This window comes from Stenella coeruleoalba, assembly GCF_951394435.1.
Source record: "Stenella coeruleoalba genome assembly, chromosome: 7".
NCBI classification, from domain to species: Eukaryota; Metazoa; Chordata; class Mammalia; order Artiodactyla; family Delphinidae; genus Stenella; species Stenella coeruleoalba.
The window spans coordinates 41444181-41460606 of record NC_137153.1 but is presented as its reverse complement, the minus strand read 5'-3'; the positions used below and the strand labels follow the sequence as shown (position 1 = coordinate 41460606).

At 40.9% G+C, this 16426-nt stretch overlaps 1 protein-coding gene across 1 annotated transcript in view; it reads right to left on the bottom strand.

Annotated features, from left to right (window-relative positions):
* FRMD3 (FERM domain containing 3) overlaps positions 1-5172 on the bottom strand; it is a 313236-nt gene extending 308064 nt beyond the window's left edge. Inside the window, exons 1-2 of the mRNA XM_079927578.1 lie at positions 4773-5172; positions 4281-4514 (exon numbers count right to left, since the gene is read on the bottom strand). Coding sequence (XP_079783704.1) covers positions 4281-4427 — 147 coding nt within the window. The 5' untranslated portion in view covers positions 4428-4514; positions 4773-5172. The remainder of the gene's footprint in view (positions 1-4280; positions 4515-4772) is intronic.
* Positions 5173-16426: the final 11254 nt, after the last annotated feature.

Genomic DNA, 16426 nt, shown 5'->3' with positions numbered 1-16426 from the left:
TTTTTCTTGTTGTGGAATTTGGTCATACAAAGATTGCCTAAAATAAGCCTGGGCTTACTTAACATCTTATTAAACTTTCCTGACAGTTTTATTGTAACAATAATTGTAACTCAGTTTGACCTATTCTGAAAGACACTACTGCTTGCTTAGCCAACAGCAGTTCCCCAGCCCCCTACTACACACACACAGGCACATGCACACGTACACACACCTCTCCATTGCTTCCGTGATGTCAAAGCCCACCTCCCGTTATAGGGAGTGAAGGGTGCAGATACCGAACGTACACGTTTCTAGACTCTTTTGCAGCTAAGTCCTGGGTATAGGATCTAATCCTGGCCAATGGGATCTGAAGGGAAGACTGATGGGGGCCTCCAGGAATGGTGTTCCCCATGATAAAAAGAAATGCAGGAAGAAACACCACCTCTTATACGGTGGATGTGTTAGTACTTGACTGACATTCAAAACTACTACAGCCACCTTATAATCAGGACTATAAATGACAAAGGTGACGTGTTGAGGTGGCAGAGTGGAAAGATGGAAAGTACCTAGGTCCACGCACAGCTGCTGAACAACTCTGAAGCTACCCTACCTCTGGACTTCTCATTAGGTAAGATAATAAGCGTCCTTATTATTTAAGCCACTTTAACTTGGCTATTGTCTTATTTGCAGCCTAAAGCATCCTAATTCTCAAGTCTCAGGAGGCAGCTGCAGAGAAGAAAGGGCTCTGGATTCTGAGTCAAATGACATGGCTTCCAATCTACTTACTTGCCAGGTGACTCAAGTTGCCTAATCTCTCTGAACCTCATTTTCTACACGTATAAAATTGAGATAACACTCAAGAACACAATAATATCAATAAAATGGAGATAACAGGATAGGAATGAAAATCACATGAGATGATGTGTATACAACCACTCTGTCAACAGCAATGTTTTACTCAAAGGTAATCGGTCTAGGTAATAGTTAAACTACAGACTTTTTAAACTGGAGCCATCCATTCTAACCCAACTCCCTTACTTTACAAAATAAGAAACATTGATTCCAAATGTCAAATGACTCACTCAGTGTCACACGACTGGTTGGTAACATAACTAAATCATGTATCTCCTGATTCCCAGTCCAATGCTGTCATGCTACCCTCATGCTGACAGGTAATGAGCTACATTAAATACTGGGCCGGTAGCATTCATTCGTTCAACAAGTGTTTACTGAACACAACTATACGCCAGGTTCTGCTCTAGGTACTGAGGACTCCTTGAACAACTACCACAACAGAAGTTCCTAACCTCATGAATTTAACAGCCCAGACAGAAATTATTCAATCTACATCTATAAATAATTATTAAGTGCCTACTGTGTACTAGGCACAGTGCCAGGATTTCTATTCAAATACAAGTACAAATTTCTAGGCAATTCCAATAATAGCAACCATGTTTACCAGGATTTGCTAACAAAGAAATAATGTAAAAAGTCTATATTTTACTCAATAAGAGTCAGTATTAAAAATGGCAAGCTCATTAGAAGGAGTTGTGAATACCCTGCCAGCATCTGAAAACGTGGATGGAATGGGGAAGATGTCTAGGACTCCGCTCTACTGGAAGCAGCAAGACTGAACGAAAGAGGTGAGAGCTAAGCCATGTCCTTCCACAGTCTCCAGACTTCAAGGGTTGGCTCAGTTGGAAAAGCCCAATAGGGAACATTTAGCCACTCCTTCCCCTCCCCAGGCCTCTGTCTGAAGCCCTAGACTCTCCTTTTGCTCCCTATCTGGTTGGAATTCCTCTTGCACTCTACCTAAACATTCACATGCAAATGACATAATGGGACAGCACCCTAGATCCTATGAAGAGCCACAGCAAGTGACTCTTGGCATCTCCTACTGGAACTGGCTATCAGGCTGCTGACACTGAGCCATTACATTGTTTGTTTGAAAGGGTTTTTTTTTTTTTTGTCAATAACCACCCAAATTATATAGTTTGGAAAAGAATATTTAAAAGCTATTGTTTTGCAAAAAAAAAAAAATCCATAACTCACATTGTGTGTGGGTTATAGAGGGAAGATCTGTGTAACAATTTACACTCTCTGAACTTTGTGATTCCCTAAGATGGAGGAAAAAGGCAAGCAAGAAAGGAAAGACAGGTGGATTCCCCAGGGCATGTACTGGTGACTCCAAAAGCTTCTTTTATTAAAAAAAAAAAAAAGCATTTGTCCTCACCCTAAACAAACGGAAAGTTTTTTGTGACCTTATGCTCAGAAGTGTAACATCAATTCCCAGGTTGAAATATTCTAGGAAGGTATAAGGTCCAAAATTATCAAAATAAAATCTTTTAATTCATTTTAATTGGTTAAATGATAATCACCATTTGGGGGCAGATATGCCTCCAAATAAAACACTTGATTTTCTTAAGCAATGCCAAAATCAACATTTTGGAACATAGCATTTTAACCTCTTTGGCATCAGTTGGGCCATACAAACTCTAACGTTCCAAATTGCTATTAGACTGGCTACAATTTATTGTTTTCCAGAACACCAGGCAATGCATACATGTCCTTTGGGGACTATTTATCTATTCTAAGGAAGACTTCCTCCCCCAAAGGGAAAAAAAAACAGTGGTGTCAACTCCAAGTGGGAAAGGACAGGGCAGAGAAAGGGCTGAGAGAGCCCAGGAGAACTCAACAGCTCCACTCTCTGCCACTGGTTCCTTCATTATCTACATATGCAATATGGGTTAAAGTTCTTGTATACCCACTTTAGGACTTAAAGTAAAATGCACAAACTACTCTCTCTGAATCACAAGACACTACATGCCAAATGTTTCTGTGCAACCCTGTGGCAACAGAAAAACTGCCTATCTTGCTAATCCTTTTATTATTAAGTTTAGCAGCAATGCTTAGCCCAGAATGAAATTCAAGATCCTCCAGGAAAGTCAGTGGGAGCCTACTTTCCTGGGAGGTCATAGGGCACCACATTCCTCCCTTGAAACTTATCCAGTTGTCAGCTCACAAATTAGTTGTCACTGTCCCTATGTCGCAAACTCCCACAAGAAATGAAAAAACGGTGGGGGGGAAGACCATTCATTCATTCATTCATTCATTCATTCATTCTTGGTTAACACAGCCCAGAGGCAGATTCTTGCCCCTGGGAGACGTTGCTTCCATTCATCTCTCACCAGAACGGGGGTAGGGTGCCCAGTATTTTTAAAACAGCTCACTCTGTCCTGGAGCTTCAAGACTCAGCTATGTGAGAAGAGGAAATCAGAGAGATAAATAAGTAAATAGATTTAAAAGTCAGAAGCCAATAGTACTGAACCCTGACATGACCTTTCCAGGTTGTATGTCCCAAGTGGGTCTTGCGACAGGACACATACCTGCCTACGTATACATGCACTGAAAGAACACACACACACACACACCCCGCTGCAGCTCACACTAGATCTGCTGCAAGCCCAAAGGCACTTACTACCCGAGGACGGGGTTGCCAGCAAAGCTGCCTTCGCCCAAACAACTGTGGCCTTCTCCAACTTGGACGAGAGCAAATGTCCACCAATATCCCAAAGGGCGCTTTTTCCCGGAACCCAGGTCCTGCAGGGTTCCCTCCCTGCCGGCCTCACAGCCCTTTTCTTTTCTCTGAAACACTCAGATTTCACACGATTCCTTTCGAGGTAGCTCCAGTCCGCGCAGCGCGCGCCCCATCCCTTAAGGCTGGAGCCCGGGGCTGCCTGGCCTCTCTTCAATCCCGGGAAACTTCGCTGCCGCTCCACGCTGAGAAGTAAAGCCCACCGGTAGAGGGGAGGCAGGGAGACGGAGCAGGTCCCTGGGACTGAGGGCACCTTCGGAGCCCGGGCGCCGGAGAAAGAAATGAGTGAACCCAGGCTGGTGTATGCCTTCTCCACGTGGAGGAAGGGAGGAAGGAAAAAGTGGGCGACATGCAGGTACCCCTCTCGGCTCTCAGAACTCATATATCCCGACGGGGTAGGGAACAGAGGGGTTAGAGTCCCCCAGGAGGCAGCTGCCCTGCGCCCCCAGCCTAGGCGCAACGAGACTTGAGCGCAGCGTGTAAGCCAGAGGAAGGGGCCCCGGGAACGCAAAGCGCGCGCCTGGTGCCTGCGGGGCACAGTGCCCCCATCCCTGGGTAGGGCTCCCAGTCTCAGGGGGCGGAGGAAGAGGAATGTGGCTTTCTAGCAGGCCCCCGACTGGGTTCCTCGCCCCTGCCGGCGCACGCCCACCCGCAGAGGCCCCCCAGTCCTGCTCCCGGCGTGTAGTCCACTCCCTCGCCCCAGCACCTGGATGTGGCAGGAGATCTCCGAGTCGTCCAGCAGCCGAATGGTGCATTTCATCTCCTGGCTGAGCGATTTGATGCTGGAGCTCCGAAAGTGGATCATTTTCATGGTCCTCCTGCCTCTCGGCACACAGTGGCAGGAGGCGAACATGCACCGCGGCCCGTGTAAGCGAGCGAGAGGCTCCGGGCCGGCGCGGCGCTCGCCCGCGCGGACACACACACTCGCTCACGCACCGTCCTGGAAACCCGGGCGCGGCTCAGCCCCGGGACAGCAGCGGCGACGGGCGCCTGCGGCCACACACGCCGAGCGGCCGGGGCGCGGCAGGCGGGCCCCTCCCTCTCCTCGCTCCCCTCCCTCCGCTCCCTCGCCTCCGCCTCGCCCGCTCCTTTCCCCGCCTCCGCCCCTCGCGCGCGCTCCTGCGCCTCCCTCCGCCCGGGCTCGCTTGCAGAGGATGCCCCGAGCCCGCGACCCCCGGCTGGCGCGCGACGTACTCACTCCCACTCGCGAGGAGCCGCGGCAGGAGAAGGCGGAGAGAGGGCTAATGCTGGTGGCCGGGGCGCCCCGGCAGTGGCCTGCTCCGCCGCCGCCGCCGCCTCTGCGTCAGGCTGGGCCCGGCAGCCTCCTCCCTCTCCGGCCGCGATCACTCTGGCTCCTGGTCGCGCACGTCCCTGCCCCGGCTCCCCCAGGCGCCCGACAGCGCCCTGCTCTGCTTGGCCCCAGGGACCTGGCGGCGGGCGGGGGGTGGAAGGCGATCCTGACCTACACCCGCAAGGAGGATTCCCCTGCGGGAGAGGATTACTGGACCAAGAGCGAACCCCGGGAGTGACATGAGGCCCTTGCCCGGCTACAACGGCAATAAGGCTAACAGTCACAATCCCTGGTACTCATGGGGATTTTTGTAAGCCTTTATTTTATTTAATATTAACTGAGAGTCAACCTCCTTCTCTAAGAAATTCAGAACCTTCCTTAAGCAATTTCTCTTTTTTGTCTCCCAACATTTCACTTCGATCTCTGGTAGCAGGACCTTAGACCCGAGCAAGAGGGTCCTTATCCTGCCCTAAGGGGGACCCTTAAGGGACTTCACTCCAGTATGAAAACTACAACTGGGATTGAATCATCTCTCCCAACCCAAAGAGCAGATCTAAGATAGCCTAGAGATCAAAGAAAAGTCACCACGCAAGACAATCCAAGCTTTTCTTTTAAGGCTACATACTTGTCTCTTCTTACTGTAGCAAGCTTTCAGCTCCAAGAGAGTCAAGCTCAATACCCCAAAATTGTTATCTCAAATTTCAGGGAAGTGGAATAAGGACACTAGGGAAAAGGACAGAACAGAGGTCACCCAAAGTGGGATTGCAAGCAACAGCATTTTGAGGAAATGAGAAGAATCTGAGATTGGCTGTCTGGTCTGGTTTGGAAGGCTGAGATTCAACAAGTATAATGTGGGCTTGGGAAGCCCTTGGAATACATGAAAAACAGCTGGGGAAATTACCACATACAGTCACCTGGAGTGAAGTACCCATTGAAGACAAGGCTTTGGGAAACCGAGTGGCCATAGTCACGAAATAAAATGAAGAGCAAGAGGAATTCAAAGAATGAACTCAAGAGGTGAGCTTAAAACTGGGCCACTTAAAGAAAAGCAATGACACACTGAGTCCTAAATTCTCAGCTCACAACTTTTTTAAAAAGCTGTATTCTTTCTATGACAGAGCTAAAAGAATTTTTTATTAATTGAACCACAAGGCTAAAAAGCAAACTCAAAATTTTTTCTACAAGTTGCCAAATTACAAAGTCAATTGAATTATCAGCCTCACCGGATTTCATGTGTGAGAGATAATTATCATCAGGAAAGACTGGGAATCTGGGAATAGAAATGGGGCCATAAAGGAGGATTTGGTTAATTCCTAGTAACTCAAGCCCCCAAGTCCCTCTTGACAGCAGAAGCAAAGCCTCTTCCCTTATCTAAAAAGGCTGTTCCTGCATTGTTTGAAGACCCTATTCCGACCTCACCTGAGGCAGTTACCCTGGAAAGGGAAGACAATCTCCTTGCCACCTCTTGCCCACCACCTCTGACTACTCTCACTCTTAATACTTGAATCAGATCCAGGCACCCATGGAAAGCCAGTTACAAAGTCAACCCCAGGAAGAGAAAGAATTACAAGGTTTTGCTAATTTAACTTGAAAAGTATGTGTGTAAATAAACCTAAAGTTGTTGATTTGAGTGCACTTTTCAGTGACTCTGGTTTCAATGTACCATCTAAATAAATTGACTGACTTTTGGACTGAGCTAAATGAAAATGAGAAGGAAGAAATCCCCCAATATTTGTATAGGAAAAAAATCCAAAGAATCAAGGAGAAGGAAATACTGAAGTGGATGCTCATATGTAGCCAGTTCACTTCTCTCGTAATCATGGGTCCTGAGGGGGCCTCCACCACAACTTTGGGAGAATCATTGCTGAAGGAAGCATGGCCATCATTGAAAAGTACCACAGTGTTTGTTCTCTGTGACCAGGGGTGCTTTGAAAATCTCTGCAGTTAAAAGGAGCTCCCTGATTTAAATGGAGATGATCGGAGCCTGGATTAGCAGAGGACAAATAGTGGTACTTAACTTTCGGTGCCCAGGAGGGCACAGAGACAGTCATGAGCAGTGGGACCCAAATGACTTCAGAGTGATGTGACCCACAGGAATTTGCTGATCACTAGACATCCAACTAAGGTCCTATTTGATCTGTAGAACAGACAAATTTTCTAGGTCTGATAAACAAAAGCCTGACTAAAACTCCCCTCCAAAAATTTCCAAATCTGAACCTGTCCCTACAGACAACCAGAGGCATTTGAGTAAATGAAAAATGGATCCACCTGAGGAGTGAGAACATTGGCCACAGCAGAGAAGAACTGGCAAGGTCCAGTTCCTAATAAAGAAGTAGCAGTGGGAGAGATGTCTCATGCTCAGCGGCAGAAGCTGCTGCTCCTTACCGAAAAATTCCCAACCCATGGGTCATAGCACTTTGATGAGCCACAAATGGAAAACAGGTGGCCTGGCCCCAAAAGCTTAATGGTTGTAAATATTGTGCATTGGGTCTTAAAAAAGATTTTTAAGCATTTTTACAGCCATTAAAATTGATGATTGAAAAAGAAATACTTAGGTATAAATCTAACAAAATATATACACATTCTATATAAAAACTTTGATGAAAGAAATCAAAGAATTAAATAAATGGAGAGATATTCCATGTCTGTGAGTAGAAAGACTCAACATTGTTAAGATGTCAGTTCTTCTCAACCTGATCTATGCAATGCGATTCAAATCAAATCCCAGAAAGTTATTTTGTAGATACTGACAAATTTATGCTAAAGTTTATTTGGCAAGGCACAAAACCCAAAATAGCCAACACAATACTGAAGATAAACAAAGATGGAGACTGACACCACCTGACTTTAAAACAGTATAAAGCTACAGTGATCAGAACAGTGTGGTACTGGTAAAAGAACAGACAAATAAATTAATAGAACAGAATAGAGAGCCCAGAAATAGACATACACAAATAGAGTAAACTAATCTCTGCCAAAAAAGCAAAGTCAATCCAATGGAAAAATAATAGTTGTTTTTGTTGTTTTTTTTTTTTTTTTACTATCCTTTTCATGTGCTGGAACAACCTGATATCCATATGCAAAAAAATAATCTAGATACTACTCATAAAAATTAACTCAAAATGGGTGATACAGCTAAATGTAAAATGTAAAACTATAAAACTTCTAGAAGATAATGTAGGAGAAAATCCAGCTAACTTTGAGTTCGGTGATGACTTTTAGTTACAACACCAAAAGCATGATAAGTTGGACTTGATTAAAATTAAAAACTTCTGCTCTGCAAAAGACACTTAAGAGAATAAGATAAACTACAAACTGAAAGAAAATATTTGCAGAACACATATCAGACCAAGGACTTGTATCCAAAATGTACAACTCTTAAAGCTCAAAATAACAAATAATCCAATTTTAAAATAGGCATAAGATCTTAACAGACACTTCACTAAAGAAGATATACAGAAGGTAAATAGACATATGAAAAGATTCTCAACATCATACTTCATTAGATAATTGCAGCATTAACTATATTGAGATACTACTTCATACCTATTAGATAGCTAAAATCCAAAACATCAAATGCTGACAAGGATACAGAGCAGCAGGAACTCCCATTCATTGCTGGTGGGAATGTAAAATGGTACAGCCACTTTGGAATACAATTTGGTAGTTTCTTGCAAAGCTAAACATAGGCTTACCATACAATCCAGCAATTGTGCTCCTAGGTATCAACCCAAATGAGACAAAAACTATGTCCACAAAAAAAACCTGCACACAAATGTTTATAGAAGCTTTATTGATAATTGCCAAAAATTGGAAACGTCCAAGATGTCCTTCAATAGGTGAATGGATAAGCTGTAGTACATTCATACAATGGAATACTATTTAGCAATAAAAACAAATTTTTAAAAATGAGCTATCAAGCCACAGAAAGACATGGAGGAACCTCAAATACATATTGCTAAGTGAAAGAAGCCAGCCTGAAAGGCTACATACTGTATGATTCCAACTATGTGACATTCTGGGAAAGGCCAAGATGATAATAATAGGGGAAAGCAGGGGCGGGAGGTGGGGAGGTAGGACATACAGGAACTCTTTGTACTTTCTGCACAATTTTTCTGTAAACGTGAAAGTGCTCTTAAAAAATTAAGGGTATTTAGGGACTTTACCGGCAGTCCAGTGGTTAAGACTTCGCCTTCCAATGCAGGGGGTGTGGGTTCGATCCCTGGTCGGGGAGCTAAGATCCCACATGCCTTGCGGCCAATAAAACAAAAACATTTTTTAAAAAAACAGAAGTAATATTATAACAAATTCAATAAAGACTTTAAAAATGGTCCACTTCCAAAACAATCTTAAAAAAAAGAAATTAAGTGTAGTTAAAAACAGATCAGGGCTTCCCTGGTGGCGCAGTGGTTGAGAGTCCTCCTGCCGATGCAGGGGACACGGGTTCGTGCCCCGGTCCGGGAAGATCCCACATGCCGCGGAGCAGCTGGGCCCGTGAGCCATGGCCACTGAGCCTGCGCATCCGGAGCCTGTGCTCCACAACGGGAGAGGCCACAACAGAGAGAGGCCCGCAAACCGCAAAAAAAAGAAAAAAAAAAGAAAAAAAGATGAATCTCCACCATGTGAGGACACGGGGAGAAGGCAGCCACCTGCAAGCCAGGAAGAGAGCGCTCATCGGGAACCCAATTGGCCACCACCTAATCTTGGACTTCCGAGCCTCCAGAACTGTGAGAAAATTAATCTCTATTGTTTAAGCCAACAACAACAAAAAATGATCATTGAAAATATTTTGAACACCATTTATATGGCTCCTTCTATTAAATTCTTGCATTTAGTAAATGTTATTTGGCGGCATATAACTCCATGCATTATTGACTTGCCGCCAGAGAGCACCAAGCAGTAGCAACATTGCCTAGCACATGCCTATTAGACCATCACAATTCATCTGATGGTTAATTTGGTTTTAGTCAGTGAGATGATTTGCCTTTCAGATGAATGTAAAATATTTAGTGTTCTTGTTAAATTAATTTTCACAATTTTTCAGTTAACGTAAAAATATATTTGGTTTCTCATTGTTGGTATTATTTGCTATGAAATGACTGATTGATTTTCATTAATTCTTTCCATTGTTGCTTCTTGCTTTTCATTTTTTATTTGCTTTTGAAATTTGCAATTAGTCAAATTCAGGTATTGCTGGAATTTCTTTGTATTTCTAAAAACATAAGAAGAAACATAATGTAATGAATTCTATTCATTAAATGTATCTTTGCAATTTCAGGAGATTGATTTTTCAATATGCTTTATGCTATATGAGGGTATTAATATTTATATTTTGAGTACTTTTTTCAGAATTTTTGTTATTTAAGTGAAAATTAAAGTCAATTTTTCATTTTATTTACTGCATACTTCATTTCTTTGAATTTTTGATGTTATTAAATTTTTTGTAGTAAAATACAGATAACATAAAATTTACCATCTTAAGGGTACAGTTCAGTGGTACTAAATACTTTCATAATGTTGTGCAAACATCACCACCATCCATCTCCAGAACATTTTTCATCTTGAAACTCTATACAATTAAACAGTACTCCCTATTCCTTTTCCCCCCAACCGCCAGCAACCACCACTCTATGATTTTGACTACTCAATGTACTCATGTAAGTGGAAAAATACAGTATTTGTCTTTTGTGACTGGCTTATTTCACTCAGCATAATGTCCTCAAGATTCATCCATGTTGTAGCATATTACAGAATTTTGTTCCTTTTTAAGGCTGAATATCATTCCATTGTATGTATACCACATTTTGCTTGTCCATTCATCCATTGATAGACATTTGACCTGCTTCCATGTTTTAGCCGTTGTGAATAGTACTGCTATGAACATAGGTATATAAATACCTCTTTGAGACCCTGTTTTCAATTCTTCTGGGTATATATCCAGAAGTGGAATTGCTGAATCATATGCTAGCTCTAATTTTAATTTTTTGAGGAATCACCATACTGTTTCTCACAGCAGCTGTACCATTTTACATTCCCACCCCCAATGCACAAGGGTTCCAATTTCACCACATTCTCTCCAACACTTGTTGTTTTCTGGGGTTTTTTGATAGTAGTCATCCTAATGGGTGTGAGCATCATAGTTTTGATTTACATTCACCTAAAGATTAGTGATGTTGAGCATCTTTTCTTGTGATTACTGGACATGTATATATCTTCTTTGGAGAAATGTCTATTCAAGTCCTGTGCCCATTTTTGAACTGGGTTGTTTTTGTGTTGTTTAGTATTTCTCTATATATTCTGGATATTAATCCCTTATCAGATACATGATTTGCAAATATTTTCTCCCATTCTGTACATTGCCTTCTTATTCTGTTAAAAATGTCTTTTGTTGCACAATGTTTTAAAAATTTTATGAAGTCCAATTTGTCTATTTTTTCCTTTGTTACCTGTGGTTTTGATATCATATCCAAGAAATCATTGCCAAATCCAATGTCATAAAACATTCATCCTATGTTTTCTTCTACTAGTTTTATTGCTTTAATTCTTATATTTAGATCCTTCATTCATTCTGAGTTAATTTTTGTATATGGTGTTAGGTAAGGGTCCAACTTAATTCTGCATACCCAGTTTTCCCAGCATCATGTGTTGAAAATACTGTCCTTTCCCACACTATGGTCTTGGCATCCTTGTCAAAAATCATTTGACCACATATGCAAGAGTTTATTTCTAGGCTCTCTATTCTATTCTGTTGGTCTTTATATCTATTACGCCAGTAATACACTGTTTTGATTATTGTAGCTTTATAGTAAGTTTTGAAATCAGCAAGTGCGGATTCTCCAGTTTTGTTCTTCTTTTTCAAGTTTGCTTTGGCTATTCAGGGTCCCTTGAGAGTCTGTATGGATCTTAGGATGGGTTTTTCTATTTCTACAGAAACCATCATTAGAATTCAGATAGGAACTGCATTGAATCTATAGGTCACTTTGGGTGACATTATGCTATCTTAAGAATAGTAAATCTTCTAGTACATGAACATGGGATGTGTTTCCATTTATTTATGTCTTCTTTATTTCAGCATGTTCTGCAGTTTTCATTGTACAACTCCTTTGCCTCCTTGGTTAATTCCTAAGTATTTTATTCTTTTTCATGCTATTGTAAATGTAATTGTTTTTGTAATTTCCATTTCATATTGTTCATTGTGTATAGAAATATAACTAATTTTTGCATGTTAACCTTGTATCCTGCTACTTTACTGAACTCACTTATTACTTCTAACAGGATTTTGTGGAATCTTTAGGGTTTCCTACTCATAAGATCATATTATCTACAAACAGAGGTAAATTTACTTCTTCCTTTCCAATTTGGATGCATTTACTTCTTTTTCTTGCTTAACTGCCCTGGCTAGGACTTCCAGTACAATGTTGAATAGAAGTGGCAAGAGTTGGCGTGCTTGCCTTGCCCCTGATCTTAGAGGAAATGTTTTTAGTCTTTCACCATTGAGTATGATGTTTGCTGGGTGTTTTCATATATGGCTTTTATTATGTTGAGGTAATTTCCTTCTATTCCTAGTTTGTTGAGTGTTTTTACCATGAAAGTTTGTTGAACTTTGTCAAATGCTCTTTCTGCATCCATTGAGATAATCCTGTGGGTTTTTTCTTTTATTTTGTTAATTTGGTGTATTAGTTTGATCACTTTTCATATGTGGAATCATCCCTGCATTCCAGGAATAAATCCCACTTGGTCATGGTATATAATCCTTTAAATATGCTGCTGAGTTCTGTTTGTTAATATTTTATTGAGGATTTTTGCCAATGTTCATAAGGCATATTGCTTTGTAGTTTTCTTTTCATGTAGTGACTTTGGTTTGAGTATCAGGATAATGCTGCCCTCATAAAATGAGTTAGGAAGTGTTCCCTCCTCTTCAACTTTTGGAAAAGTTTGAGAAAGACTGGTATTAGTTCTTTAAATGTTTGGTAGAATTCACCAGAGAAGCCATTAGACCCAGGCTTTTTGTCAGGAGATTTTGATAACTGATTCAATCTCCCTACTATTTATGGTCTATTCAGATTTTCTAATTTTTTGTGATCTAGCCTTGGTAGATTTTGCATTTCTAGAAACTTGTCCATTTTATCTAGATTATCCAATTTTTTGGCATACAATTGTCCATAGTACTCTCTCATAATCCTTATTTTTAGAATCAGTAATAATGTCCTAACTTTCATTTTTGATTTTAGTAATTTGAGTCTTCTCTTTTTTCTTAGTCTATCTCACTAAAGGTTTGTCAATTTTGTTGATCTTTGCAAAGAATCAAGTTTCAGTTTCATTGATTTTCTCTATTATTTTTCTATCTTTTATTTCATTTATCTTTGCTCTAACCTTTATTATTTTCCTCCTTGTTCTAGCTTTGGGCTTAGCTTATTCTTCTTTTTCTTGTCCTTTAAGTCATAAAACTAGTTTGTTGATTTGGGCTCTTTCTCATTTTTTACTATAAGCATTTATAACTGTAAATTTACCCCTTACCACTGCTTCACTGTGTCCCATAAATTTTGATATGTTGTGTTTTCATTTTCATTCAACTCTAAGTATTTTCTAATTTCTCTTATTTTTTCTTTGATCCTCTAGTTAAGACTGTGTTAATTTTCACAATTTTGTGAATTTTAAAAATTCCTCTCTCATTTCCTTTTGTGTAGATTCTATAGCTATTTCCTTTATTGTTACCATGGGGATTACATTTAACACCCTAAAGTTATAAAACTCTAATTTGAAGTTATACCAGTTTAACTTCAATAGTATACAAAAATCTCCTCCTTCACAGCTCTATCACCACCCCTTTTAATTATTGACATCACAGTATATCTTAGTGCATTGTGTGCCCCAAACCATAAACTAATAATTCTTTTCAATGCATTAGTCTCTTAAATTATGTAGAAAACTAAATTTGTAGTTACGAACTAAAGTTACAATGATACTAGATTTTAGACTAATTTGTTTTAATGTATGGATCTCTTTGAGTTCATCTTACTTACACTTCTTGGATGTTTGTATTCATATCTTTCATCAAATTTGAGAATTTGGGCTTCCCTAGTGGCGCAGTGGTTGAGAGTCCGCCTGCCGATGCAGGGGACGTGGGTTTGTGCCCCGGTCCAGGAGGATCCCACATGCCATGGAGCGGCTGGGCCCGTGGGCCATGGCTGCTGAGCCTGCGCATCCGGAGCCTGTGCTCCGCAATGGGAGAGGCCACATCGGTGAGAGGCCCGCGTACCACAAAGAAAAAAAAAAATTTGAGAATTTTTCAGCCATTGCTTCTTCATTCTCTCTGCCCCCTACTCTCTCTCTTCCCCTTCTGGGACTCCCAAAATGTATATGTTGGTCTGCTTGATGATGTCCTACCAGTCCCTTAGGCTCTGTTTGCTTTTCTTCAGTCTTTTTCTTTCTTGTGCTCAGCCTAGAAAATTTTCTCTTGTCCTATCTTTAAGTTTACTGATTCTTTCTTCTGCCTGCTCAAATATGCCTTTGAATCCCTCTAGTGACTTTTTCATTTCAGTTATTATACTTTTCAGTTCCAGAATTACTTCTTGTGTTTTTTTTTTCCCCTAAGGTTTCCTCTCTTTTGATATTTCTCTTTTGTTTATGCATGGTTTTCTTTACTTTCTCCACATCTTCCTTTAGTTCTTTGGGCATCTTTAAGATAGCTGTTTTAAAGCCCTTGCATAGTAGATCTGCCATCATGTCTTTTTCAGGGACAATTTCTGTTTTGTTTTGTTGTTTTCCCTTTTAATAGACCATACTTTCCTGTTCCTTTTTATGCCTTGTAATTTTTTTGTTGAAAACTGGATATTTAAGTCTAATAATGTGGTAACTCTGAAAACAGATTCTCCTTCTGCCCAGGAATGCTGGGTTTCGTTATTGTTTTGTTTATTGTTTCTTTTGTTTGTTTGCTTTATTGTTGTAGGCTGTCTCTGTTCAAGGGATGAGCCTGAGGTCTCCTCAGGTCTTTTCTGAGGCTGCGGCTTTCCCTGGACATGCACGTTCACTTTCTAGTTTTCCGTATATGTGCACTGCAATTGTTTTTGAATGTCCTAGCTTTAATGAAGAGAGGGGAGAACAGGTGTCAGTCCTTTAAATCTGGAAGTCATTTCAGCTGGATGGGGACTTGAAAGAATGAAGGGAGGTACAACAACAATGTTCACCCTCCTCTTTGGTCTGTATTTCTGTGATCAGAAGCATCAATCAGCAATCAAGAGCACAGATCCGTGATATCTGGAAGACAGGGTCCTTATTGCCCATCCTAGCTCCTGCAAGCTGTGTGTAGGCTGCTCCAGGAATGGGTTCAGGGCTTCTGCCTCGGGGCTAGAGGATAGGGATAGGTAGCTGTTACCAGGCTAAGAGAAGTAATTGACTGAAATTAACCACAATTTACAATTTACTGTCCAAGCTTCCCCTGGAAGTTGCAAGCCTTCAATAGTTTTCTGAGTTCCAAAACAGTTACATCATACAGCTTCTGCCAATGCAATTATTGCCTAGGAGTGTAGACAGATTCCTGGTACTTCATCCTCCACCATCTTCCAAGAATCCCCCCTACCACAATTTGTTTTAAAACATTCTAAAGAATGAAGATGACCTAGAAATATTGATCCAAAGATTTTCTGAAGCCACAAAGGCCTCTAGTTTCATTGAGTGTTTTATAATTAAATATTTATATTTTATACATGTTTACTTATGAAAAATTTTTCAATTAAAAATTTTTTTGAATTTTATTTTTTTTATGCAGCAGGTTTTTATGAGTTATCCAGTTTATACACATTAGTGTATATATGTCAATCCCAAACTCCCAGTTCATCACACCACAACCCCACCCCTGCCACTTTCCCCCTTTGGTGTCCATACATTTGTTCTCTACATCTGTGACTCCATTTCTGCCCTGCAAACTGGTTCATCTGTACCATTTTTCTAGGTTCCACATATATGCGTAAATATACGATATTTGTTTTTCTCTTTCTGACTTACTTCACTCTGTATGACAGTCTCTAGATCCATCCACGTCTCTACAAATGAACAATTTTGTTATTTTTATGGCTGAGTAATATTCCATTGTATATATGTACCACATCTTCTTTATCCATTCATCTGTCTATGGGCATTTAGGTTGCTTCCATGACCTGGCTATTGTAAATAGTGCTGCAATGAACACCAGGGTGCATGTGTCTTTTTGAATTATGGTTTTCTCTGGCTATAGGCCCAGTAGTGGGATTGCTGGGTCATATGGTAATTCTATTTTTAGTTTTTTAAGGAACCTCCAAACTGTTCTCCATAGTGGCTGTATCAATTTACATTCCCACCAACAGTGCAAGAGGGTTCTCTTTTCTCCACACCCTCTCCAGCATTTGTTGTTTATAGATTTTCTGATGATGCCCATTCTAACTGGTGTGAGGTGATACTTCATTGTAGTTTTGATTTGCATTACTCTAATAATTAGTGATGTTGAGCAGCTTTTCATCTGCTTCTTGGCCATCTGTATATCTTCTTTGGAGAAATGTCTATTTAGGTCTTCTGCCCATTTTTGA